Raw genomic sequence first — 27,613 nt, 5'->3', positions numbered from 1 at the left:
CAGTCATGGCCCTAAGACCCCAGGCCACAGCCTCACTGTCTCCATCACTGGCCCCTGTAGAGGAACAGGGCAACTCTGTCCAGCCTCCGGCCAGGCCTCTGTGGCCAGCAACGCTTCCAACGGCACACAGCCAAAACTTACCTTTTGTCTAAATCTAGATCTTGCCTCCCTGCGTGTGCTCAGCAGTAGTGAAATTCCTCTGTGGGTGTGAGCGCGTGTGCGTGTGTGTGTGTGTAAGCATGTTTGTGTGTGTGTGTGTGTGCGTGTGTGTGTCTATAGACGAGCATGCAAGTGCTCTCACATGGGCACTTGTAAGGAAATTTCATCTAATCTGAAACAGAGGTGACTGACAGAGTAGGAGCTTAATAAATGCACATTAACTTGACTTGAACCATGGTACATAAAATAGTTCTTCTCTACGACATGAGACCCTTCCTTTTGATTCCTTACTCAAAAAAGGACTACCTAAAAACAAAATAACCTTCACCCCCCCAAAAAAAGCCCAACTTGTCTACCTAGGACACACAGAGGTCACACAAATTTCTTGGAGGCAGAGAAGACGTCTTCCCCCTTTCTTCTATGCCTCCCTCACACAGGAGGTGCTCCATAATTGTTTGATGACTGAGTTAAAGAAAATAGTCTCAGCACTTAGTAACACATGTGTGGCACATGATCACAACAGTATGTTCATATGCTTGCTGTAAGAAACGATGTCAAGTCACCAAGCATTTATTAAGCTCTTACTGTGTCCAGGCATATGGAGGTTTACACAGATAAGAAGTACATAAAGGATTGAGAGAAGCATGGGAAGATTTACATTAACTGATGAAGAGCTAAGGAAGCAGAACCCGGAAAACTCTTCACGATAACTACCACGAGGCAGCCACAGCGACCACATAATGCAAAGTGAACACCATGAAATTACAATGAACAAGTATGGGGACCCAGAAAAGTCTGAGCAGACCACCTATCTTGTCCTTCCTTGCACAGGTGAAGACCGTGGATGTGGAATACTGCATACAGAGGATGCCCATTTTTTTCAACGTGTTGGTTAATTTTGCTAACTTTTTCCCCCTCTTTTTTATTCACCACAGTAGCTCATAGATCCATTTATGAAAGGATGGAGGGGGCCACTTATTAAATCAAAGGTCTTCGAAAACACTGAAGAATGAGCGCAAAGGACTTTCAGGTTTATTTGTCCTGTTCTATATATTACATATGAAATTCTGCAAAGAATTACATGCCTGCAAACTCATGATCTGAGTGAGGTTAGAGTGCAAACTATTTTTTCCAGACCTAATGTCTTCTCAGAAGGTCTGGACAAGAGAGAAAGTCTTATATTGTTTGCTCAAGCACCATCTTAGGTGTCACAATAGCACAAAAGAGATAATAAGGTGGAGGCTTTCTAAAGCCCATTGGAATAAAAGGCATAAATTATCTTTGCCTATATTAGAGTTAACAGAGGGAAGGAGATGTGTCTAAATGGACACAGAAAGTGAGAGAAACAGAAAACAATTCTGAATCTGAGAGGAGCGTATAAATTCTAAAAACCAGCTCTTCCATCTAAGTTAATTTGAGCTGACGGGCAAAGAATTTTCCAGAGTTCTTCTTCCTACAAGACTGATGGACAAGTCAATCAACCCCTCTGGATTAGGTTCCTCCTCACTGAAAAGGGAACCTATAAGCACCTCCTTATTCAAGGTGATGTAACAACAAGGAAAAGGAAGGAATGAGAATATTTTCTTCTCCCATTCCTACCCATCACTCCTTCCCTCCAGTCTTCAACAGGTGAATGCTGGCAACTCATCTGTAGTCACTAGACATTGAGGAAAGATGTTAGGGATGCCCACCACATAAATACTAAAGAAGTCTTTTCAGTTTCGTTCTTGAATGCTGGAATGTTACCCAAAAAAAGACCAAGAAGCCACTCTGTAAGTCTACATCAGGCCAAGTAACTGAAATAATTTGAAAATATAAAATTCTCTTAAAAACATGATAGACATTAAAATGGCAACCAAACTTAGCTTCACTAATACCCTCTAAATTATCCATTTGAAGCAGGTATATTCTACTAAAAAGACTGATAAGAATAGTTAGATACATAAACAAAATATGAGTATTCAAAGTAGATCAGAGCAGATATATTCTAGGAATAAATGCTGAATGAGTGGTTAAAGCCTTTTGATTCATCACTCTCCATGATCGTGCCACTTGCCTTAATGAAATGCTGCCCTGACTTGAGTTGGGAAGCCTCTTTGTTAAATCTACTCACCAGTTTTTCGAAGTGGGAAGTCATCCTTTGCGTCTTGTGCTCCAGGTAATGGGTATTTGTAGGACGGTGAGGTTCCACTCAAGGGTGGAGAGCTTTGATCTAGGGAGGTGTGGTGAGCCGCCCTGCCAAACACAAATAAAGTCCCAGTCAGCAGCCCTCCAGTCTTCAAGTGACAAAAACCAGACATTTCTAATCAGACACACTTTTCACTTAATGACAGACTCATAGTCAGTTTTGCTTCTTGATGTAAGGACAAACCTTGGCCTCACTTGACCACTTTTAATGTGATGATATATTATAGGATAGTGCAATAGTTAGTATTTAGTAGCTTAGTAAAGGATCTTACATTCTACTGGATTCCCAAGAATGCCCATTGTACATGTGGTAAAATCATGCAGAGGTCAGTTCCACCAAACTTTCAATGGCCCTCAAGTGCCATGTACATTTTATGTTTCTCCAAAGAAACATGCTAGTAAAGGGAGAAAGGAGAACTCATCTGTTGAGGGGTACAGATATTTGGTAACTGAGAATGAGGTCACCTCAACATAATTTTTCAAAAATAATCTTTCTAATAAGTGCACGCTGCAAGAGGTGAGAGCTGTCCATTAAACAAAGAGCTAACGATGTTCCTCTAGTTTCCAGGGAAGAATAACAGCCTTATGGCTGTTAACATCTGTTCTCCTAACAGAATTGGGAACAGTGAATATGCCTTGATGAGAAAATGTCCTGTTAGAAAGTGTGTGCTCCTTGTCTTGAGAAGCTTGAAGGTGAGAGTGGATCCTTGCAGTGAAGCCCTAAAGCAGTAGTTCCTGTACACAATTTTACCAGTTACAGGACTTGGAGAATATATCATCCCAACAGCTTTCCTGTCCTACATTCATCTCACTACAAGCTCTGGACTAGACCCAGAAGGACCTGGATTCGAATTTGACTTCTGGCACTTATTAGCCACAAGACCATAGACAAATCACTCAGAGATTCACTTTCTTCATATGAAAATGAGAATAACACCACCTCCAGAACACCGTCACTTCTAATGGGGTGTTGTTAGGCTTAAGAGAGACAGTGTTTTGCCATTTTCAACAAAATGAGTTTGTCATTATTAGGAGTAGTAATTATTTATTATTACCAGACTAATTTCTGTTAAAATAATCACCCTAATGGTACATGGGGATCACCAGGAAAAATACAGCATAAGTGACATCAGAGCAGATCAAATGTTGGAGTTGGTACCAGAAAGATCTGGGTTAGAATCCTGCCCCTAACACTTAAGCCTCAGTTTCTCCCACTGTAAAATAGCCATTTAAATGGCACAGCTGTTGGAAGAACCAAATGGCAGCATATATGTAAGGCCCTTTGTAAAACTTAAATACTTCTAGTTTAATTTTAATATGAAGTCCACCTAAGCTGGCCCAGGCTAAAGTTTTAAATCTATTGAAAAGATCTGCCATACAACGGGCATGTTTTATATCTTTTTAAGAACTCGCTTTAGAAAAACAAACCCAAACACACAAGTATCTAATAATTGCAGGCCAAATGGCTGCTCCTCATTATGAGTGGGTCATCCCCACTGGAAACATCCCACGGTCGTCAGCCCTGTCCCACCTCCTCCTCAGGCCTCCTCACATGGTCATGTTGTGCACAGTGATCTGTTAAAATGATGTCCCTTTCTTTCCAAGTAGAAAGTAAGCTCCACCAAGGACAGGCACTGTTTTCCATTTTGTGTTTTTGTCCCCATTGGCTAAGAGGAGTCTGATTCAGTAACTTACATTATATATGCATACATGCACATGTACGTGTGTGTGTATATATTTATGTATATATGTAACTGCCAATTATGCGGCTTTCTTTCTTTTACAATGCGGTCAAGATCAGCTTGGGCTGGCTTGTTCACTAAGGAGCCTTTCGGTGAACATGAGGCTTCAGAGTAACTTCTCATGCTACCCTCACATATCCTTTCCCATCCTGGAGAATAGGAAAGCTATTCCACCTTCAAAGTCAACTACTATGGTTCTTGACATGTGACATATGGTATCTTTTTTTTTTTTACAAGTGACATCTACTAAGTGATTGTTTTAAATAGTAAACAATAAATCTCAGTGGGAAAAGGAAACCCCAGGATGCATTCTTGAGTGGAATAAGCAAAATCTTCATCAGATGGTGCTGGCTTCTCTCCTCCCTGCAAAGGTCATAAAATATGCATGCTTGAATGTCTAAAGCTGGCCAGCACACTTTTTTTAAGCAAAAAGATGAATGAAACTTTAAGAATGTATTACACTTTCTTAAGGGGTAATGATACTTAACAATATGGCCTGATCCTCTGGCCAAAGGACCCCTCCTTGGAAACACATGTACCATTTTAAATGAGGAAACCAAACCATTTTTCCCTCTACATTCATTCCATCTGCAGAAATATAAACGTGCCAGTGGCTATACACTATGAGAACAATTCTCCTTTACTCTGTGAGAGTTAGCAAATAATTAGAAAATGAATTTTTTTCTAGAAAAAATATAATTATTGAAATATGTGTCCTAGATTTTCAATCCATAAAAGGTTAACTACTGCCCTATTCATTCAACAAACAAATTTACACAAAATCCCACTTTGTCAAGTGAGTTAATCCTATGGGCCAGATGCAGTTTGTGAATTAAATTCCTCTCCCTCTCTCAGGACCTGGCCAATTTATCATTTATCTTTCTTTGGCTCCCCTAGCCCTTGTATCCTACACTTGGCTGAGGGCTTCGGTTTTGCTGTTGTACTCCCAGGGTGCCTGCCCAAGCCAATTATGGGAGGTGGGCAAGGGTGGCAAAGGAAAACAGCTGGATGCAGAAACCTACGTGTACCAGAGCTTGGGGTGTCGGCTCACGGAATGGTTCTTTCCATTGGTGGGAGAGTCCTTGGTGGCCGACTTGCTCAACAGGAACTCTTGGAGTTTTTGCTTGACTTCTGTGCTCGCCACTGCTCCTGCATCACACAGGTACACAAACACACAAATACAACGCTTGAGCCAAGGCTTCCTCTCCTTCTCCAAGAACCTTCAAAGAAATTTTAAAAAAACAGCAAAACCAGAAACCCACCCACCACCAGGCAGCAAAGAGAGCTTTACTGCTAAGAAAGAAGTAGCTTTCAGATTTCAAAACCCAAACAAGCCAAGCTTGGGAACTAGGCTCTTTATCGGCCCCAAAGTATTAGTGGATCACTGGCTATGTTTGATCAGCAAGCAGACCTCATGGTATTTGGGATTCTCATCTATCCAGCTTTTCCTTCTTTCAAAATTGAAAATAGTTTCAAAGGATTAATTCATTGAAGCTGACAACTTTAATTTCCCAAGCATTAAAAAAAAAATATGTTGCGGGATGGGGGAGCTGTTTTATAACCAGCAGTTTGGGGAAAGAAGGGACTGTCTTTTCTGGATTTCTCATTCTCTATTACTCTTATAGAGGGTCTATAAATTCATCAAATTAATTTGCTTAAAGGGAAATTTAAGATGGGGGATTTGGTTATTTCTCGATATTTTACCAAGTCCAGCTAATGAGACTGTTCTGTCCATCTGGGGTCTTTGTTAATCTTCTCATAGCTAACAATGCTTGGCCTTTATGAGGTGAGACAGCTGTGGGCAGCATCGCCAGCTCGAGTAAGCACATGTGAAACTCAGTTTCAACCTGCTTTGAAACGGGCCTCATTCAGGGAATTATTTGGGTCTGTCTCCCTCTTGTGGACACTGCTTTGCAAAGAACCTTCTTTCCAGTCCCCCTAAAGCCCTAGCCCTGGGATGACTGCAGAAAACCCAGAGGCTGGGGAAAGGGGCGAGGTAGGCTGGGGAGGATTCATTATGGAGACCTCTCCATGGAAAGACACTGAAGTATAAGCTAGTTAGGACTCTAATCATCCAAAACAAACAGAGGCCCATTTTCCCATGTACTCAGCATGGTGGGTTAAAGAGATCGCCATGGCTGTGGAAGAGATGCCCAGAGAATGAAGCTGTAGGTTTACAAGTCTCTCCTCTTTCATCGATTTTTCACTGAAACCAGACCAATGGGAGAAGGTCCATTTCCTTCCCCCCAGATTCTTTTCTGAGTGAGGACAAACCAAGTCCAGAGCTGGGGTGGGGGTCAGGGAAGGCGCCAGCTTGCTGGGCCAAGCCTCTTACGTTCGCGCCCTCTCTCCTTGCCTCGGAGAGGGGGCAGCTGCTGCTGCTCCCGCCGGTGCCTCTCCACCTCCTGCTCCTGCCTTTGCTGCTGCTCCAACTTCTGCTCCTTCTCCAGAAGCTCCTGCTGCTGCTTTATAGCGAGGAGTTCCTGTTGCAACTTGCGAGAAGAGAAAGACGTGAGAGTTTGCAACAGGCTCAGGTCCCCCTGCCGTCCACCAAGCTGGAGCCTTCTCCCCTCTGGGCTCTGAGGGAGCTTTGCCCTTCTTGGTTAATGAACTCAAAAGCAAGTTAGCATCAATACAAAGAGGGGAAAGAGAATGATGAAGAGAGGAGAGAGAGACAGAGAGACAGACAAAGACAGAGAAAGAGAGAGGAAAAAGAGGAAGAGGAGGAGGAAAGGAAGAGGACAAAAGGGAGAAAAAGAGAAATAAAGAGAACAAGAATCATGGGAAGGGAGAAAGGAGAAAGAAAAGTGAGTGGCTGGCCCATAGAGTGTATTGTGAAGCTTTTTCTGATATCCAAATCCCTGCTCTTGCTTCAGTGGGAGATGCAGAAAAGAGGAGAATAGGTTAATGAAATCTGAGTGAACTGGTACAACTGTGCCTGCAGAGGAAATTCAAATCCCATCAATGTGGATTCAGGCAGTTCACAAGGCAATTGCCCCCCAACAGTCCAGCAGTCTGCATGTAACCTCTCCCCCTCAGCCTTCTCTAGAACAGCAGCCTTCCCCGCCTCAAGTACGGAGTCTGGCCATCACAGCACACTGGGAAGATTTGTTTGATCTTCTTATCCCTTCCCTTAATTGCCAGCCAAACGCTCTTCCAAGCAATGTCCAGCTGCCATTAGTCCTGAGCTAGAACCCAGGCCACAGAGAGGGACAGAGGCTGCATCCTGAGAAGAGTTAGCCGCTCACTATCTCCCCCACTTTGGACTTAAAACTATCATCATTAATCTGCCCATGGAATAAGATTTCAATGTGGATATGAATCTTTTACCCAACATCCTGATTTTGTTGAATTTAAACTTCTCCAAAATGGACAGCAAACGGGACTTAAATAAATGCTATTTCGTGGAATGTGTTTCAGGATCATAAGAATGCGTATCTGTGTGTATGAGTATGTCTGTGTGTATATGTGTGTCAGTGTGAAAGTATATGTGTGTACATGGCTTGTGGAAAATGTGAGTATGTGTGTGTATGTAAGTGGGTGTGTGGAGGCATGTACATGTGTGGATATGTGTGTGAGCATGAGTATGCATGTGTGCATGAGTATGCAAGTGTGACTGTGTGAGTCAATGTGTGTGAGAATGGATATATGTGGATATATGGGAAATGTGGGTATGTGCATGAGCATGTATGTAAGTTTGCATGTGTGCAGAAGTGTGAGCATGCATGTGTGTGTGTGTTTCTTTTTGATTGGATCTGTGAATTCATTATTGAACAATTTTTAAACAAGTCTCAAAGCTGAGACTCATCTGTCAAAGGCCATCAGGGTGCACTGGAAAGAGGGGCTGGGGATCCAATCCTGGCCCTGGTACTCACTTCCTGTAGGAAATTGGGCAAGTCTCTTTACTTTTCTGAGTATCCCTTTCCTCATCTGTGAAACTGGAAGTTTGCCCTGGGGCCCAGAGGTCCCTCCCAGCCCTAAATCTCAGCTCCTTCCACATAGTCAGAGGTACTAGGCTGACTCATAGGATGGCAGCATCAGAAAATGGGCAGCAGAATGGGAGCTTCTCTGGACTTCCCACAGCCTGGAGGCTCTTCCATCTCCAAAGGGAAGATCTAGTCCTGGTGGCTGGTGCCATTTTGGGCAGACCTCTTGATCCCAAGTGCTCATAATTAGTAATGACCTTCCTCATGTTTTCTTCTATAACTTGTCTAGTGTCTTAGGCCCAGTCAACAAGCATTGGCTGTGTGACTGCCATTCCATATCCTCAGAAAGCTTACATTCTATCTGGCACCTTTTCCCTCAGCCACAAATATAACAAGACATTCCTGAGGACAATGGGTCCTCAAGAGCAGGAAAGGACTCTCCTTCCTCTACAGAAATTGGTTTGGCCTTGTTTGTCTGTCTTTGCAGCCTCCAGAAGGCTCCAGAGAAGTGTCACACCCCAGGGACCCCTAATACACACAACAATTGAAGCATCTTCCAATGGTCACTCTATGATACACAACTTGAGAGAATCTCTGTACATTCAACTGGGTAAGCCTCTCTAGATGTGTCTCTTCCATTGTGGAGATGGATATTCCCAGAACAATCATGGGCCCTTGGTGTCAAGAGCTAGAGAGAACTTCAGAACCAAAGCCAAGGCCGTGTTCTTTCTAGATGAGGAAAGGGAAAGCCAAAGAAATGAAGCAACTGGCCCAAGGTCACACAGCCAGCATGTATCACGGCTCCTTCACTCCAAGACTAGGTCTGTGTGTACTACACCATCCTGCCTCTTACATCCTCATCCTCATCATCAGTCATCATTGTCACCGTGGCGATCACTGTTATTAATGTTAACATTAACAACAACCACAGCTAACAAGTTTTAAGTAATACAGATACAATTCAAAGCCAGGTCCCTGACTCCAAGTATGACACTTTTTCACCATACTGTCAGTGGCTAACTGTGTGACCCTGAGCAAGCCTACTGAGGCCTGAGTTTACTCATCAGTAAAATAAAGGAATTGTCTCTTTTTGTGAGGAAAAGGAACCAGAAACTAATGGAGTGTCCCTCAATTGGGGAATGGCAGAAAACATTAAGGAACATATATATGATAAAATATTACTGTGCCCTAAAAAGTGATGAAGAGGATAGTTTCAGAGAACACAATTTATTTGAACTGATGAAGAAGGAAGGAGAACAATGTATACTTTAACAACAATATTGTAAAGGTAAAAACATTGACCGGCCGTACCTCCAGAGGACTCATGATAAAACTTGCCATCCACTCGGCCTGAGAGGGGACAGATTTGACTGAGACATATTTTTGAACATGTCCAATGAAGGAATTTGCTTTACTATGCATTCTTTAACAGAGGATTTGTTTTTCTTTCTTTCTTAACGCAGGACAGATGAGGAGAGTAGAAGAGAAGGCAGGTTTTTAACAAAATAAAAATTTGATTAAAAATAAATCCATCAAAGTAGCTGTTCCAGGCATGTGAAGTTCCTTCCACCTCTAAAGCTATATAAGCCTATATTACGATTCACATTACTTCTCTTTTCTGGTACCAGTCACAGGATTCTCTGCTGCTGGTGACTCATGAGGCTCATGGATAAATCCAACATCCTCAGAAGAACTTGGGGCAGAATCGGGCCAGGGTTCCCTTATCACACACCTGGGCATGACCTGCATGTGTATGCTTCTCCCTCCTGAGTCCCCCACCATGCCTGGTCATGAGAGGAGCCCCTCCCCAAAGCCAGGAGAAAGGAGAAGAAAGCGTGGGCTACCTTGATGTGCTCCTGTAGTTGAGCCTGGTGCTGCCTGGTCAGGTTCTCATGCTGCTTCTGGAACTCTGCAATGAGCAGCTGCTTCTGCAGATGCTGCTGCTGCTGGATGATTAGAAGCTCCTGCTGCAGCTGCTTCTCCCGCAGCACAGGGTCTACCATGGGCATCATCATTCTGAGATCTGTCCTCAAGTCCAAAGGTGTGACAGGGTCCAGAGCCACTGGAACCTCCGACTTCACCTCCACTGCAAGGCAGAAAGAAACAAAGACACATGAGAAGATGAGAGCAACAGGGTGGATGTCCTTAAAAGCCCAAGCTTTAGGGGAAGGGGCCCACAAAGGCCTATGAGTCATTTCCATACAGCTGATGTCATAATGGCGGGTGTCAAATCAGACAAAATGAAAATTTACCAGAGAGAAAAGCATCCTGGGATAGCAAACACACTCCTGGTTCTAATGTCTGCAAACAATATAACTAGGGTCAAGCAAATAGTGCTTCTTCTTAGGATGCTGAATTTGGTGGAATCTCAGCATCTTTGAAACAACAAAGCTTAGCACCAAGTTAGTGAGATTAAAGCTTCTCCCTGACGTGCTGCTGTAGCATATTTACAATCACATCCACACCTCAATAGCAGCATATACCTCAGAATTCTGATCAAGAGACATATCCTCCCCCTTTAAGTAAAGAAGTATATTGGGCCACTTTTGTAATGCTTGATGTAGGTGCAAAGATTACAGTTATAGCTCTATGCACAAATGTGTACCTTGGAAGCATCTGTGGTGTTCTTCAAAAGGAACAGGGAATAAAAAATAAAAACAACGCTGGATAGGGGTTCAACTCTGGTTCCTCTATTTCTCTGGGTTTCACTTTCCTCAACTTAAATTGATGAAGGTGAAATAAGTGACCTCTAAGAAGGAGCCTCTAGATTAAGTGGATTGAGGAAAGGAAATTGACATGGAACAGAGTAAATTAATTAATTCAATAGGACACTGGTCTCATATCAAACATGGCTGAGGGATCTCTAAAATGACATGAAAGAGAACAATCAGTTTAAAACAGAAAAAGGTGATGACAGGGAAGGAATGAACATTTATACAGTCCCTACTATGTGCCAGGCACTGTGCTAAGCATTTTACAAATATTATCTTATTTGAGCTTCATACCAATCTTGGGAGACAGGAGCTATTGTGATTCCCATTTCACAGATGAGGAAACTGAGGCAGACAACAGTTAAGTGACTTGCCCAGGTCATAGAGCTATTCAGTGTCTGATGGGAGATTTAAATTCAGGTCTTCCTGATTCTAGGGCCAGCCCTCTATCCACGGAACTACTATTTGCCTAAGATTTAGTGACTCCCCACTTCTTTTTCTAAACTGAAAATCCTGCCTAGTCTGGCTCCATGCCATCTTAGCAGACTTAGCATTCCACACTACTCCCCTGCACACCATCTACATTCCAGCCAAACTGTACCAGCCCCCTAAAAGACAGTCCTCTCTCCTCCATGCCTATACACAGTTTGCTGCCCCTGCCTGCCCCCCTCACCCCACCTCCCCCTCTTGGGACCCAGGGTTTACTTCAAGACTAGACTTAGGAGAAAGTTCTACGCAAGATCTTTTCTGATCCGCTCCCCATAAAAGTTACTCTTCTCCCCAACCCCCAGTTATTACTCAGAATATATTGTGCCTTTGCTAATGTGAGTATATGTTGTCCAGACCCATTTCCAGCAGACTGTAAGCCTCTTCAGGGCAGGCACTGTCATTTCTCTCTGCTTCTTAGTACCTAGGACAGCATCTGCCCACAGCAAATACTTAGTGAAGGCTTGCTGAACTAACTGGACTTGATGATCAAGGAGTAAGTCGCATATGTCAGAGTAATGCCTCCAAATGGCACAGAATCACAGTCTGATGAGATCTGAACCTTGCTCCGACCCAGCTCAAACAGGAAAGGAACCCTCATTTGACTGTACTGCACAGGGGGTCAGGTGGTTATTCAGCCTCTGTTTAAAGACTTCCCCCAAGGAAGAGAGAGCTCAATATTGCTGGCTGCACACACATGTACATGTATGTATATGTGTATATGTGTAAATATATACATATGTATGTGTAACATACAAATACATATATACTTAATTGACAATTTTTTTTTATTTTGAGTTCCAAATTCTCTCCCTCCTTCTACCCCTTCCCCCTCTTTGAGAAGGCAAACAATATTATATCAATTATACAGGTGAAGTTATGCAAAACATATGTCCACGTTATTCATGTTGCAAAAAAAGTTTTAAAAAATTCCTTCAATTTGCACTCAGAACTGATAGCATTTTTCATCACAAGTCCTTCAGAATTGTCTTAAATCATTGCATTGCTGAGAACAGCTAAGTCACTCACGGTTGATCATTATACAAAATATTTCTGTTACTATGCACAATATTCTACTGGTTCTACTCACTTTCCTTTGCATCAGTTCATATACATCTTCCCAGGTTTTCTAAAAATATCCTACTCATCATTTCTCATAGTACAATAGTATTCCATCATAGTCATATGCCACAAAAAGGGCTGCTATAAATCATTTTTGTACTCATGGGTTCTTTTTCCTTCTCTTTGATCTCTTTGGGATACAAGCATAGAAGTGGTATTGCTAGATCAAAAGGTTTTATTAGCACTTTGGGCACAGTTATAGATCATCCTCCAGAACGGTTGGATCAGTTCATAACTCCAACAACAGCGCATTAGTGCCTGATTTTCCCATTTCGTCTCTAACATTTGTAATTTTCCTTCTCTGTCAGTTTAGTTAATTTGATGAGTATGATGAGAGACCTCTGACTTTAAAATTTGCATTTCTCTAATAGTAATTTGTAGCATTCTTTTTTCATTTGACCATCAATAACTCTGGTTTCTTCTGAAAACTGCCTATTCATATCTTTTGGCCATTTATCATCTGGGAAATGCATCTTATTTTTTATAAATTTGGCCCAGTTCCCTGTATATTCGAAAAATGAGGTCTTTATCAGAGAAATCTGCTGTAAACATTTTACCCCCAGTTTCCTGTTTCCCTTCTAATTTTGGCTGCATTAGTTTTGCTTATACAAACCCTTTTTAATTTTATGTAATCAAAATTATCCATTTAACTTCCTGTGATCCTCAATACCTCTTATTTACTTATAAACTCTTTCCTTATCCATAAACTTGACAGGTACAGTTTTCCATGCTCCCCCAATTTATTTAGGATATCACCCCACTGTGTCTAAATCATATATTCATTTTGACTTTATCTTGGAATTTAGTGTGAGTTACTGCTCTATGCCTAGTTTCTACCAAACTGCTTTTTAGTTTTCTCAGCAATTTTTGTTGAGAGTTGAGTTCTCACCCCCAAAGCTTGGATCTTTGGGTTTATCAAACACTGGATTACTCTGGTCATTTAATACTGCACACTGTGTGCCTCGTCTATCCCACCACTCTATTCCTGAGCCAGTAGCAGATTGTTTTCATGATTATCACTTTATAATGTGGCTCAAGATCTGGAACTGCCAGGACTGACTGCCCTTTTGAACTGTTCTTGTTATTAGCAAGGTTTTCCTGTGATCCCTCTGCAGCTTCCATGAGTACTGGTTCTGCCCTCTGTGACTCAACAGAAGAACTAGCTGCCTCCTTGTGGAACAGCCCTTTCCATGCCTCAATGCAGCTACCATGCTTCCTTTGAGTTTTCTCTTCTTCAGCTAACTAGGACAACATCCTTCTATGGAGCCTCATCTACCATGGACTCAAGGCCCTTTCACAACCTGGTTGCCCTCCTCTGGACCATCTCCAGCAAGTAATGTCCTTAAACTGGGTTCTCAGGCCAGGAGGCTGAAGTTCTTTCTAAATGAGGTGGTGACAAAGACTTTCATCGTATAAATATGTGAGCAAGAGTTTCGCTACTCTTTGTAATCTCAGTTTCAATCTCTGCCAAGGGGTTGGCCTTAAGCTCAAAGGTCCTTTTCCACTTAAAGATGGAGATTCAAGCCACTTCTTACCCATTATCCGAGACACTGTCATAGGGATGACTTTCAAGCCCAGCTTGGACTAGATGGAAGAGGAGTTTCCTTCCAATTTTACAGTTCTGTGGTTACCTCCAAATAGCCAGTCCTGGATAATGTCAATGATAAGTCTCTCCTCATCAGAGTTCAAAAGGCCATACTGCCACTGCCATTCTTTACATGGAAATCCCAATAAAGAAAGGTCAGAATTCAGCCCTATAAACACAGAACTCAACGTTTAAAGATGCATGGGGTATATGAGACTCCACATGTCTATTTTGTCTGGTTTTCTTATAGTCAATAAACTGGAAACATCAACCCTTTAAAACATGCACACATACACACACACACACATGCACACACACACACACACACATGCACACACACACACACACACACACACACACAACCAGTTTTCCCTCCTTTCCAATAAACCCCCCAAGTCCCTGAACCAGTTACTGTAAACCTCAAAGAGTAATTTGCCTTCTTAACCTGCTATCCCAACAGAAATGATTGGGTCTAACTGCTTGCTTTTATTCAGAGTCTAATCACTAAATTGTGAAAAATCACCCTCAACTTACCCAAAGTGCTAGTGATTATAAATAATTGCCCCAGACCGAGAGAAAGCGGCAGGCAGGATCCCAGCCTTTCATCCAATTTATTCAGCAGCCATCCACATTCCATTTGTCTAGACTAAATATAGCAGCGTTTATACAAGAAATCAGGAGTGCTACCCAGGAGCAGAGGAAAGACATGAATATTTCATCAAATACTGGGCGGTGTGGCAATCAGCAGATGGACGGAGGAGCTCGGGGCCGGTCATCTCTGGTCTGCTGGACACAGGCCTGCTTCTTGAAAAATGCCTCATTTCTAGCCAGTCTTCATCAGCTCATAGGACCAAAGGCATCTGTTCTGGATTTGATTTGGTTTTTAACATAAATTGTGACAAAGGCCCATCCCTCTCAAAAAAGTGATGGGATTTGTTATATCTTCAGTGAAGAGATAATAAACTGAATTCAGAGAAATGTGAGCAACTCTCTGCAGGAGCTGGCTGCTTCTGGATGGTGCCTTATATTGGATTCCTGTGCCCAGCACAGGAGGGTGTGGAAACCACTGTCCACAACCACCATTAGCCAAAACACAGCCCACCAAGGAACACCAATCAATATACGTAACCCCAGGAAATGACGAGGTTAGTCTGTCCTCAGCAAAAGGTACCCTTTGTGTCTTTAGGGATTCAAATGCCTCCAAGAACAAGTGGCTGACTGTGTAGAGATAGAGAGAGAAACTAGACATGGAAAAGGGATAGGGAACTCCTAGATGAGGGAAAGCCCTTCACCAGTGCCACTCAAGACCAACTTTATCACTTGTAATCTTAGAGAATTTTCCAAATCACTCAAAGATAAAGGAATAAAATTAAACTTCATTCAATTCTATTCAAACCACAGGTTTTATGCTATTCTGTGCTTAGTACTGTATTAGGATGTGGCAGCACAAAGGTGAAAATAAAACATACTCTTCCTTTCATAAGTTTGCGTTCTATTACGAGACAATAGCATGATCATAGATAAATTAATATTATCCATCTATATCTATATACATACACACATTTATACATACATACTATTTATACACATATACACAGGCATACCTATATCTAGCTATATACACATATATGTCTATATACACATACATGTATATATACACACATACATACACACACAAACAATAAATAGAACTGGAGAGACCAAACTGAGGTTCCTGTAGGATGTGACTGTTCAGCTGAGTCTTGCAAACAGCAGTCAGGGGTTCTTAGAGGCAGAGGTGGGAAGTGAGGGTGTTCCCAGGTGAGAGGATGGTGTTCAGCAAGACAAAAGAAGAAATGCTCTGTCTGGGGAATGACACAGGGGCCAGTTAGTCTGAAACACAGCATGTGTCTGGTAGAATTGCTCTGTAAAATTAATTCGGTATAATACATCACTCATTGCAGAACAAGCTGCTGTTCACATTCCCCAAGTCCTTCATTCCTGGAAGGCTCTCACTCTTCACATCCACCTCTGTAATCATTCAAGGCCCAGCTTCCCACCTTCTACAAGAAGCCTTTCCTGATCTCTCTCAAGACCAGTGCCTTCTCTTTGTGGATGATCTTCAGTCCACCCTGTCTATACCTTCTTTGGGTACAGTTGTTTGCTCCTTGCCTATCCCCGGTTACCTGGGAGCTCCCTAAGAGCAGAGTCTGTCTTTTGCCTTTCTTAGCATACCCAGTGCTTAGACCAATGCCTTGCACACAGTAGGCACTTAATAAATGCTTGCTTATCTAACAGAAGAATCACAGAATCTCTGAGAGATAGTATTATGAGTTTTATGGCAACAGATATTTGCGTAAGTTCTGGGTAAGGCAGAATTTGTTTTCCTATGTATAAAATCTTCTATCAACGTTTGAAGATAGGCTCTGGTATATGATACCCTAGAGGACTAATCTTCCCCCAGTCAATTAGTATAAGACTCTAAGTAACCAGCAAGGGGGTATCATAAATAGACCATCCTCCTTAAGGACAAGCTGATTTCAAGTTCTGATTGGGACACAACTATGTCTGTGTCATATAACCTCCTGATGAGCTGTCTAAGACTAGTTCCTCAAGAGTTCCAAACAAGTTGGAACTGATCTGCCTAGGCAAAGGAAGTTCTCACACCAGGAGTTCCATTACATCAATGAAATCACAGGCATGGTCCTTCTTCTTCATCCATTTCCCCAGAGCCAAACCTTTCCTAACTCTATGCATTTACATGATTCTCTCCAAACCCCTCAAATGAACCTCACCTGGCCCCCGGTTCATACAGCCAGCTCTCATCCAATGACTTTAAGTGCAGGTGGTAGAGAATACTACAAGGCATGTTCCAGAATGAGCAGTTCTGTGGTACCATAAGCCATAAAGAGAAGCTTCCCTCCACATTTCTGCTTGTCCAGCATCAGAAGATTCAAAACCAGAAGAAGTTGGTATGGAGGCAGAGGACATGAAGAAACAAAGAAAAAGTCTCCCAGCAGAAAAGATGAATTGTGACTCTCACCACTGAAATATACCGTGCCCAGTATAGAGAGAAAATGAGAATTAAAATTGTTCTGTTTGGGAAGGCTTGGGATTTTTATTTTGTTTTTTTTTTTAACCCCTCTCACTAAAAAAAATGTCAGGATTATGGGTCACGGGAAGAAGTAAGTTTTTGTTTGGTTTTGCTTTGGGGTTTTTTTTAGTTGAAATCTTTTCAAACATTTCTCATGAATGTAAATTTGCACTATTTAACTATATGGTGTAAAATCTTGTCATCTACAAAAAATTAAAAATTCTCAAATTAAAAAAAAAGCTACAGAATGAGCAGAAAGGGACAAAAAATGGAAGGCATTGATTGTCAAAAAGGAAAAAGTCACATTTCTTTCTCTGGAGAAATTAGACAGCCTTAGAATTCTGCCTCTGTGTACAAATGACAGACTATTGGACTCCAGGACATCTGAGACCTCTTCCTATTCCAACACACTGGAAAATGAAACTTATTTCCATATAGAAATGACAAAGTGTGGGTCTTCTTGCTTCTTCCTGTCATTCCTGGTGCCTTGAACGCACAGTCAAGTCTGAGTTACTCAGAATGTTCATAGAACCCAATGCATGAGCTAATTCAGGTAACTGACAGTTATCAGGTTTGTTAATTTTATGAGAATTTTTAAAAAGCCATTAGATTCTAGATCTAGGTTGAAACTTAGGATAGCCTTGAAGTTTATGTGATACAATTGCTTAAATTTATAGTTGAGGAAACTGGAGCCTAAAAATGATGTGATTTGTCCAAGGTCCTGCCAAATAAATTTCCACTAAAACTACCCTGATGCCCATTAAATTTTAAGGTTTCTTGACATATTTTGTTTGGAGAATAAATACTTCACAACAACACCCCAAAATACTTCAACTCAAAATGTACATTCCCTGAAAACAGTGAGATAAAAACCACCACAGTGTGATGACTAAGATCTCACATGTCATTTTCCATTTTTATAGTTTGGTATTCACTAACAGAAAGGAAAAACCTATGATTTCCTTTGATTGCAAGCTACCAGCCACTGCTTTCTCTTTCTCTGATAACTCAGAAGACACTGATCATTAAGGAGATATTACTTGGAATCCAATTCCTCTTTTTCTGTTTCCCGCTTATCTGTTTCAGTTAAGTCCCCAAGTCTTGCTTTCTTCTTTCATGATGTCTCTCCAGTTCATTATTTGCTACCCACTTCCACCAGCACCATCTCACTCTGGGCCCTAATGACCTCAAACCTGCCCCATTGTAATAATGCCCTATCCTGGTCTCACTGCTTCCAGTCTCTTCCCCACTCCCATCAACTATCACTAGATCTATCACCATGTTGCCAAATTCATTCTTAAAAAAAAAAAATAAGACCTCCCTTGGCTCCCCACAGTCTACCAATAAGAGGCCAAGCTCTTTAGGATGGCATTCAAGGCTCTCCACACCCAACCCACATCTTCAATTTTATTTTCCATTACTGTCCTAGAGAGAGCATCCGCTCCAAAGAGTGGATGAATGGAGCTGCATTGGTTAAGGCTCACCATCTGCAATGCACCATGCTGAGCCCTGGGGGTACAAAAGCAAGACAGCCCCTGCTTTCAACTATGTGGCATGCCAATAGTGAAGGCCGACCATATGGGTAGTGTCAACTGTAAGTCGGGTGGAAAAGGTCCTGGGGTACATCATTGATGTTATTTCCAATGACAAAAATCATACAGATTTCTGATATTGAACTATTTGACATTGTCAAGGATTTTGGTAATAGGGGCTTTCTTTTCTGGGTCTCCACTAGCTATGGAAGTTGAAGATGTAGCAGCCGCAGCGCTGCAGAGGCAGTTGGGAGGTCAGACTGCCACAGGGGTTGCTTCTACCTTGGTCAGGCTACTGGAAGGGCCAGAGGTCTGCAGGACACTAATGTTCCCCAGCCTGGTCTCTTTACCATCCTCATCCACAAAAGGTACACTCCTCCATCTCTACCTTCATTAACTTGGTATCTACCATGCAGAAGGCCAATCCTTTCTTCTTCATTCCTCTTTTGAATTCCTGCCTTTCAGAAACTCTATATTCTATTCAAACTGGCCTGTTTGCTGCTTCCAAACATCATCAATCCATTTCTTACTTCTGGATGCACTTGCTTGGAATGTACTCTCTCATTATGGTCATCTCCCAGAATCCCTTTCTTCCTCTAATCCTCAATTTAAGTATCTTCCCCTTCCACTTAACTGCTAAGGACTTCTTCAAATTACGTTTACTCATCTATTAAGATGTTACATTAGCATATAAGATTTTTTTTAGGAAAATACTGTTTCTCTTTCTGTCTTTGAATCCCCAGCACCTCATCTTGACAAAGAGCACATATCTAAAAAGTGTTCCTTGAACTGAAATGAAATAGACATGTAAAAATAAAAGACAGAAATGTAGGAAACTCCAAAATGTTGAATTGATTTTATCAGGACTCTTCAATTATGTTTTTAAATTAGAATTTCCCCAAGTCATTTCCAAAGAATGATAAGGATTCAACAAAAAAAACCTGCAAGGTTTATTTATTAAAAGGCAGATTGCCTTTTCTCAATGGTCACCAAAATCCCTCCCCTTGGTCAACATACAGCACAAATACATGCCAAGGAGACTCTCATCTCCCTTCTGTAATCCATGCCTCAGAAGCGTCCGGAAGGGAAAACACAGAGGCATTAACAAACATCTCAAACTGACCTAGACAGGAAAAGAAAAATAAATTGACGGTCCTGATTTCATAAACACTTGTGAAATGTGACCTCTGTGTATATCATTTATGTAAATTGCTTTAAAATACCAGAAGTGGCTCCCTATCACTTCCACTATCAAATATAAAATCCTCTGTTTCGCATTCAAAGCCCTTCCTAACCTGCCCTCCTCCTCCCTTTCCAGTCTTCTTATATCTTACATGCCTCTACATACTCTGTGATCCAGTGAAATTGATCTCCTCACTCTTCTCTGAACCAGATTCCCCATCTCTCAAAGCAAGGCATTTTTACTGGCTGCCCCCAAGCCTGGAATGCTCTCCTTCCTCAACCCTGCCATTTAACATCTCTGGTTTTCTTCAGGTGCCATCTAACCTCCCACACCTTGCATAGGAAGCCTTTCTCTACTCCCTCTTGATATTAATGAGTTTCCTTGGTTGATTATCATGCTGTAGATATCAAATTTAAACACAAGTTTTTATTTTGTTGTGGTTTTACATCCTGTCTCCCTCATTAGACTGTGAGTACTTTGAGAGTAGGTGCTGTGTTTGCCTTTTTCTGTATCCTCGGTGCTTACAGTAGGTAATTAATAAATGTTGACTGACTTTATCATGACATCTACTAAAAATCATCAAATCAGAGATTTTCTCGTACAAAATTATATTATTGGCTTACGTAGAAAGCACTCTGTCCCAAGTGGTCTTATTGAAGACAGTATTTGTTATAGCGATGCATTTCACATCAGAAACAGACATCATAAATGAAAAGTAGGATAAAAATAACACCACCACCACAAAAAGTAATCTGGGTTTGGATTCTCCATCACCTTCTTTCCCATGTCTTGGAATAGGAAAAGGACAGAATCACAAACATATGAAATACCAGTAGTCCATGATCTACTAACTTGGAGTTAAGTCAAACGAATGTTTTAATCAAAATGTTTGCTATGGTGATTTGACTTCGTTTGGTAAATTCACTCTTTTGAATTGAGCAGATACTAACAATGCATAACACACTCCAGTTACCAAATAATTTGTGAGATGTAATTGGCACTTAACTGTTACCTGACCTTCCTCTTAATTGGCTAAGTAAAAACAAGCTTCATGAAGAATTCAATCTATTGCTTCAGCTCTCTGCAAATAAGAACTATGAAAAGAACTGGATTTCTTTTTAAAATGTATGTTTATATTTTTACATTTTTACATTTACTATACATTTTCATATCTGATATTACTTGAGCCTTCGATGGATCCATGATTTCAATTGGATGTTATTTAAAGGTTTTTAGTTGTGTCCAACTCATTGTGACACCATTTGAGGTTTTCTTGGCAAAGATATGAGAGTGGTTTGTCATTTCCTTCTCCAGCACATTTTACAAATGAGGAAACTGAGGCAAGCTCAGTTAAATTTCTTGCCCAGGCTTAAGCTCCTACATAGATAGAGATCAGAAATTGTCTGTATTCAGAGTTCACTTGGCTGACAAAAGAAAACAATCAAATGATCTCTCCCTGCCACAGCTGGTATCAATGATAAAACTACTTTTTACATCAAATTTGTGACCTGTAACCCTTCTTCCATGATCAAAGGCTTTACTCATAAATGTAGGGCAAAGAAATCGGTAGGTTTTTCTAGAATTTTCATTGTCTTTGATGTTGCAAAAAAGCAGTTTTAAAACTAGCAGAATAAAAGCCTCATTTCTACTCTCTCTTGCCATTTACAACATTTGTGATATCAAGGAAAAGCCTTTCCTGAAGAAGTTACTTCATTAGGTGGAGAAGAGCTTGTGTTCATATGGAGCCTTCCAGCTTCCAAGACGGTTTGCATCCATGATCTCGTTAGAGTCTCATAACACTGCTGTAAACCAATCCTTGGGGGGGCTCCCTCTCAGCCCATTATATATAGTCCTCCACCATCTGGCTCATATCTGCCTTTCCAGACTGGTTTCCTATCATTCCTTTCACATACCCTTTCCTTCAGTCAAACTAGTTGACCAGTAGGCTACTATTTATACAAGCCATTCCATGTCCCTCTAAGTTGCAGCATGCACAGTGGTCACACCCTGGTAAACCATTTTGGCAACTGGGCCAAAACAGGTTGAGGATAACCAAGGATTCTCAAACCCATTGGTGAGTTAGGAGGGTGTCTACCCCAAGCTTGTGAAGAGTTTATCTGCTGGAACGGGAGGATGAGAACAATTTGTTCCCACGGCCATGAAGGAAGAAGAAGCAGGCAATGTGGAGAGCTTAGAGCTTGGTTAGACACCAAAGACGCCAAGGTCATCCAATGCATCCTGAACCAATTAATTAATTCCATCAAAAGCAAAGTACAAACAAAACTTAGATACAGGATTCCTAGCTCAGTAAGAAGGCAGATGAAATTCAGTTTTATGCTGATAGTAACAATCCAAAGTGCTTTTATGATTCCCTGAAACCTGTTTATGGACCAAAAACCTATGGTGCATCACAATTACTCAGTGCTGATGGAGCCATGTTGATTAGTGATAAGGACATGATCCTAGAGAGATGGGCTGAACACATTTCCATAGTGTTCTCAACAGACCATCATCAATCAATGCTGAGGCCATTAACTGTTTACCTCCGATTGAAGTCAATCCCTCCTTAGCTGAACTTCCAACTAAAGAAGAGGTTGTGAGGGCCTTTAGGCTCCTTTCATGTGGCAAAGCACCTGGTGGTGATTCTATTCCAGCTGAGATTTATAAGGTAGGGGGACCATTGCTCATACAAAAGCTGATTGAAATATTCCAGGTTATATGGCAAGAGGAGGTTATCCCCCAGGAGTTTAAGGATGCCTCCATTGTCCAACTCTATAAGGGTAAAGGGAATAGGTTTTCCTGTGACAATCACAGACAGATCTCTCTCTTAGTCATTGCTGGCAAAATTCTTGCTAGAGTCCTCCTTAATAAGCTGACCCTTCACTTGGAAGATGGTCATATACCTAAGAGCCAGTGTGGCTTCAGAAAGGGCCACAGAACAGTCGATATGGTGTTTGCTGCCCAACAACTCCAGGAGAAATGCCAGGACCACAACAGAGATCTGTACATAACGTTTGTAGATCTGACCAAGGCCTTTGACACTGTTAGTCATGGGGACTTACGGAAAATTATGTCAAAATTTGGTTGCCCAGAGAAATTCATCAATATTGTATGTCAATTTCATGATGTTTGCCCAGGTTCTGGATAATGGACAAAGCTGTCATACCTTCCCAGTCACCAGTGGAGTGAAACAGGGCTGTGTGCTTGCTCCCATGCTTTTCAGCATGATGTTTTCAGCCATGTTGACAAATGCTTTCAATGACAATTAACACGGCATCAAGGTCAACTACTGTACTGATGGTAAATTCCTCAATTTGAAAAGGTTACAAGCCAAGACCAAAGTGGAGGAAAGGTTGGTGCATGACTTTGTTTGCAGATGATTGTGCGCTCAATGCAACCTCTGAAGTTGAGATGCAACAAAGTATGGATCAATTCTCTGCTGCCTGTGCTCATTTTGGCGTAATGATCAATACCTAGAAAACACAGGTGCTCCATCAGCCACCATCACACCATCCAGACGTGGAACCATCGGTTACAACAAATGAAGAAGTTTTGAATGCTGTGGATAAGTTCACTTACCTTGGTAGTGTACTTTCCAGGGATGTACACATTGACAATGAGGTTGATGCATGCATTGCCAGAACTTGCTCAGTGTTTGGGAGGCTCCAAAGAAAAGTTTGGGAGAGAAGAGGTATTAGACTGACTACCAAACTGAAGGTCTACAGAGCCATTGTGCTGACCTCATTGTTGTATGCCTGTGAAACATGGACAGTCTACCAGTGCCATGCCAGGAAACTGAATCACTTCCATTTGAACTGTCTTAGGAAGATTCTGAGGATCACCTGGCAGGATAAGGTACCAGACACTGAGGTCCTTGCTCGAGCTGAACTGCCAAGTATTCAAACTATGCTTCAGAGAGCACAACTCTGATGGGCTGGCCATGTTGTTTGAATGCCAAATGTACACTTGCCAAAAAGACTATTTTATGGAGATCTTGCATGGGGCAGGTGATCACCTGGTGGGCCAGAAGAAACGATGCAAGGACACTCTCAAGGTCTCCCTCAAGAACTTTGGATTTGACTGTGTAACATGGGAGACACTGACACAGGACTGTTCAGCATGGCGTGCCCACATCGGAAAGGGTGCTGTGCTCTTTGAACAAAGCAGAACTGAGACAGCACAAAGCAAATGCAGGATGCACAAATTTGGAGTACCCACCCCAAATATTCTCATGGACTTTCTGTACCCAATCTGTGGTAGGGCATTCCAAGCTCGTATTGGTCTGATTAATCACAGTTGGACACACTGAAATTTCACTTTACAATAGTGATGCCATTTTGGTCCTCTTCAAAGAAGAAGGACAACAACCAACCATGTTCCTCTGCTTCTCTTTGGATTATCCTGTGTCATTTCCCCTCCCCTTGGAATCCTTGTCTTCCTTCACACAATTCAGACACCACATTCAACATCCCCCTCCCCATCATTAGTGTTCTAAAATTATTTTGCAAATACTTTGCACTTACCTGACTGTGTATATCCTACCTCTTTCCACTCTCACCCCCCCCCCCAGTAGAAAAGATTACACCCTACTGGGGGTGGGGGAGAAATAAGATATGTATCTAGACAAACAAGTACAAGATAACTAGAAGGAGAAAACCCAGAACAGGCTTTGAGAAAGGCTTCCAGGAGGAAGCTGAGCTTTGAAAGAAGCTAAGGAGCCCAAGAGGTAAAGGCATTTCAGGTGGAGGAAAACTCAGGTCAAAACCACAGAGGCAGGAAACTCCCTGCCACAGCTGGCCCAATATGGCCATAATGTGGACTAAGTTTCTGAGTTTCTCTAAGTAAATTGACATATATTGCTATTTCCACCTATAAATAGCCTACTTTTTGATAATCATATATGAATATTTTCAACACAAATTTGATGCCATATAACCCCTCATATTTTCAGACTTTTAAAAGCCTTTATCTTTCTCTATATAGTAGAGGTGATATGAGGCAATATAATGCTAGAAACAAAATAACTGCAGATTGAACTGAATTTTCCCTTTAAAATACACTCCTAAGCCAGATTTGATTTGTATAGTGATTTCCACAAAAATCATACCAAAGAAAGGAGAAAGTATCCAAATACAAATAAGCCAAGCCACGGAATCATATGTTTCAAGGCATCTCTGGAAGGCATCTCTGAGATTATCTAGTCCAAAAATTCTTAGCAAATTTTCCATCATGGACTTCTTTGGTCAAGCTTTCATGCCCCTTCACAGAAGGATGTTTTTGAATGCAGAAAATGCATAGGATTACATAGAAAATTAATTACATTGAAATGCAGTTTTATATACATATATGTGTGTGTGTTTTTAAAGTTCATAGACCCCAGGTTAAGAATCCTTGATCAAGTTCAACTTCTTCATGTTCAGCTGAGGAAACTGAGGTCCTGGGAGGGTCAATGATTTATGGAAAGTCACAAGGAGTAAGCATCAGATCTTCTGCCGCCTGAGCCACTGTTCTTTCCATGATAGCATTTTAAAGAATTCAACATTTAAATCATTTTTAACAAGTAAACATTTAGAAATTTAAAAAAACAAAATACTGAAATGCTAGCATGACCCACTGTTTAATGTTGCTCTAGTTCCATTTACTTTGTCCTGAATATTGAAGACGCTCAAATCTGAAGGAAGCACCTCAGGCCTTTATCAGCAATCCCAGTGGGAAACTGCATTTCATGCCAGAGGAAATGACCTGTTTCCAAAACGCCAAAGAAAGTATGGTTCCTCCAAGAAAACAATCTCTCTACGTTGACATTGTGTAGAAATGTTAGTTATCTCAAGAGCAAGATCAAAAAGCATCATTTTGGGCAGCTGTGATAGACATAAGTGAAAATACATATGACCTAAACCCTCTTGTGATCCCCAAAGCCTGACCAGTCCTCTTCTCACCTCACTTGGAGCCAGTGGATCACCTGTCTTTTCCAAAAGCAGATCTGAAAATTCTCTAGTCAAGTCTCCCCAACATATGAGTTTCCACCAGCTTAAGTACTCATCACAAGGCGACTAGTTAAGAATTTTTTTCATTTTTTAAATCTACGTTTTTTTTAACTGTTGGTTTTTCAAAGTACAAGAGGTATAAACTACCATGGATCACAAGAAAAGAAAATGGGCTTGGGTGCTGATCCAGTGGGTGAAGTGTGCTACTAAATACAACGGATGTCAGAGGAACTAGTTTCACATCTTTGGCTTTACTACTTAATGCTACACTTGTGTGGTGTTGGTAAGTTATTTCACCTGTTGGAAAACTAGGTCTTTTCTTCTGTAAGATTAGGGAGTTAAAAAGAGTGACTTCTAAATTTACTTAGCTCCAAATGCTGCAATCCTATTCTATTTTATGCTGAGGATAGGAAAAAAAATACTTTAACCACTGAAGTCATTTATAATTCCATTAAAAATGAAACAAAGATTGGGAAGTCCTAGTGCTCAATATAGTCAAGGGCAAAAGTCAACCCAAATTCAATCTGCCAGTTTAGAATCTGTTTCTCTTGCAAAAGCCCAACCTGGTAGGTTGTTTCACATTCTTCTGGTTTGTCTGATTCACTTACAACAAAGAATATTTTGTGTCTCTCCAAAACATGGAATCATCCTCATCATCCTCATCATCATGATCATCATCAAGGAAATGATTAAGCTGCAATAACAGGACTGAGAGGTACTCCATGATCACCATCTATATGAACTTGTTAACCAAAACCAATATCACAAGTCCACAAGACAAATGGCCAGTCCATAGGGACTCATCTGAATAAATGGCAGGGTTAAATATAGTGATACAAGACCAAGGCATTGCTACTAGAAATGATGAAAAGGTTGTTCTTAAGGAGCCTAATCTTTCTGAATCATGATGATTTCCTAAGGTAACTCTCAAAACGATTCACCATGTAGCATTCCTGGTAGCCAAAACAGCAGCTCTTTCTGAATACCTAGAAAGACATTGGTCAAGTGGCCAAATTACACACCATGAGATTGCTGGTCTCTATAAATAAAGATAGAAAATTTCTGAGCTACAATACAAATCCCAAATTTTCCTTGAGTATTTAACAAATAAACTCTGTTGGAGCCAGTGTATCACAATAATCCACAGTCACCTGGACAAAACACTGACCCATGAAAACTGAAGTGTAAAGTTTTAATTAATGCCACCATTCGGAACACTCACCACCTTCAGGCTGCATGGAACGAAAAGATCTGCAAATAGAGTTCTTGAGAGCTCAAAAGCATGGGGGAACAGGATGAAGAATGCAGGTCTTCCTCATGACATCACCTTCTACCAGGATGGGACTGAGGGTGCTTTCAGTAAGTCTAGAGAAGATTGAGTTTGCACCTCAATATCTGGGGTCAATCACAAAAATCAATCATTTTATTCACCTGATTAACAGAACCTCCATAATTAGATGTAAAAGAACAGGAGTACAAGGAGGGCGTGTCCCAAGACTGTTTTTATCTGAATTCTTTCAAATCATAAAATATGAACCACGGTAACAATAGTAATAATGAAACAATAATACCTGCATTTTGTGGAACACTTCCCTTTTTGAAGTGCTTTTCTTACATTATCACATTTGAGCTTCACAGTGCCATATGAAAAGTATAAAAATATCACCCCCTTGTTTTACCAATAAAGAAACTGAGGATCTAAGGAGAGTTGGACAGGATCCAACATCTAGTAAGCATGTGAGGTGAGATTAGAACTCATGTCTGCTGAGCAGTCAGTATCCCAGAGATTCCTCTCTAGAACCACTAAAGGTGGTATTCCACAATCCCCAGCTTAACTTCTTTCTGAAAAGAGAAGTCACAGTGTACTGGAGTCCATGATGCTCCCCACATTTCTTGAGCAACTGGTGAATACATCATCAT

General features: G+C 41.3%; 1 protein-coding gene across 21 annotated transcripts in view; it reads right to left on the bottom strand.

The window, feature by feature from the left end:
• Nucleotides 1–27,613, bottom strand: part of HDAC9 (histone deacetylase 9) — an 885,788-nt gene that overhangs the window by 438,707 nt on the left and 419,468 nt on the right. For 15 of the 21 annotated variants that reach the window (XM_072650844.1, XM_072650846.1, XM_072650845.1 and 12 more), the window contains 4 exons: nucleotides 9,859–10,100; nucleotides 6,424–6,580; nucleotides 5,111–5,237; nucleotides 2,273–2,394 (listed from right to left, as the gene is read on the bottom strand). In XM_072650844.1, coding sequence (XP_072506945.1) covers nucleotides 2,273–2,394; nucleotides 5,111–5,237; nucleotides 6,424–6,580; nucleotides 9,859–10,100 — 648 coding nt within the window. The remainder of the gene's footprint in view (nucleotides 1–2,272; nucleotides 2,395–5,110; nucleotides 5,238–6,423; nucleotides 6,581–9,858; nucleotides 10,101–27,613) is intronic. The other 6 variants (XM_072650848.1, XM_072650856.1, XM_072650859.1 and 3 more) reach the window with 3 other exon arrangements.

The sequence above is a fragment of the Notamacropus eugenii genome, chromosome 3 (assembly GCF_028372415.1).
Source record: "Notamacropus eugenii isolate mMacEug1 chromosome 3, mMacEug1.pri_v2, whole genome shotgun sequence".
Lineage (NCBI taxonomy): Eukaryota > Metazoa > Chordata > Mammalia > Diprotodontia > Macropodidae > Notamacropus > Notamacropus eugenii.
This window is presented reverse-complemented; position numbering and strand designations above follow the sequence as displayed.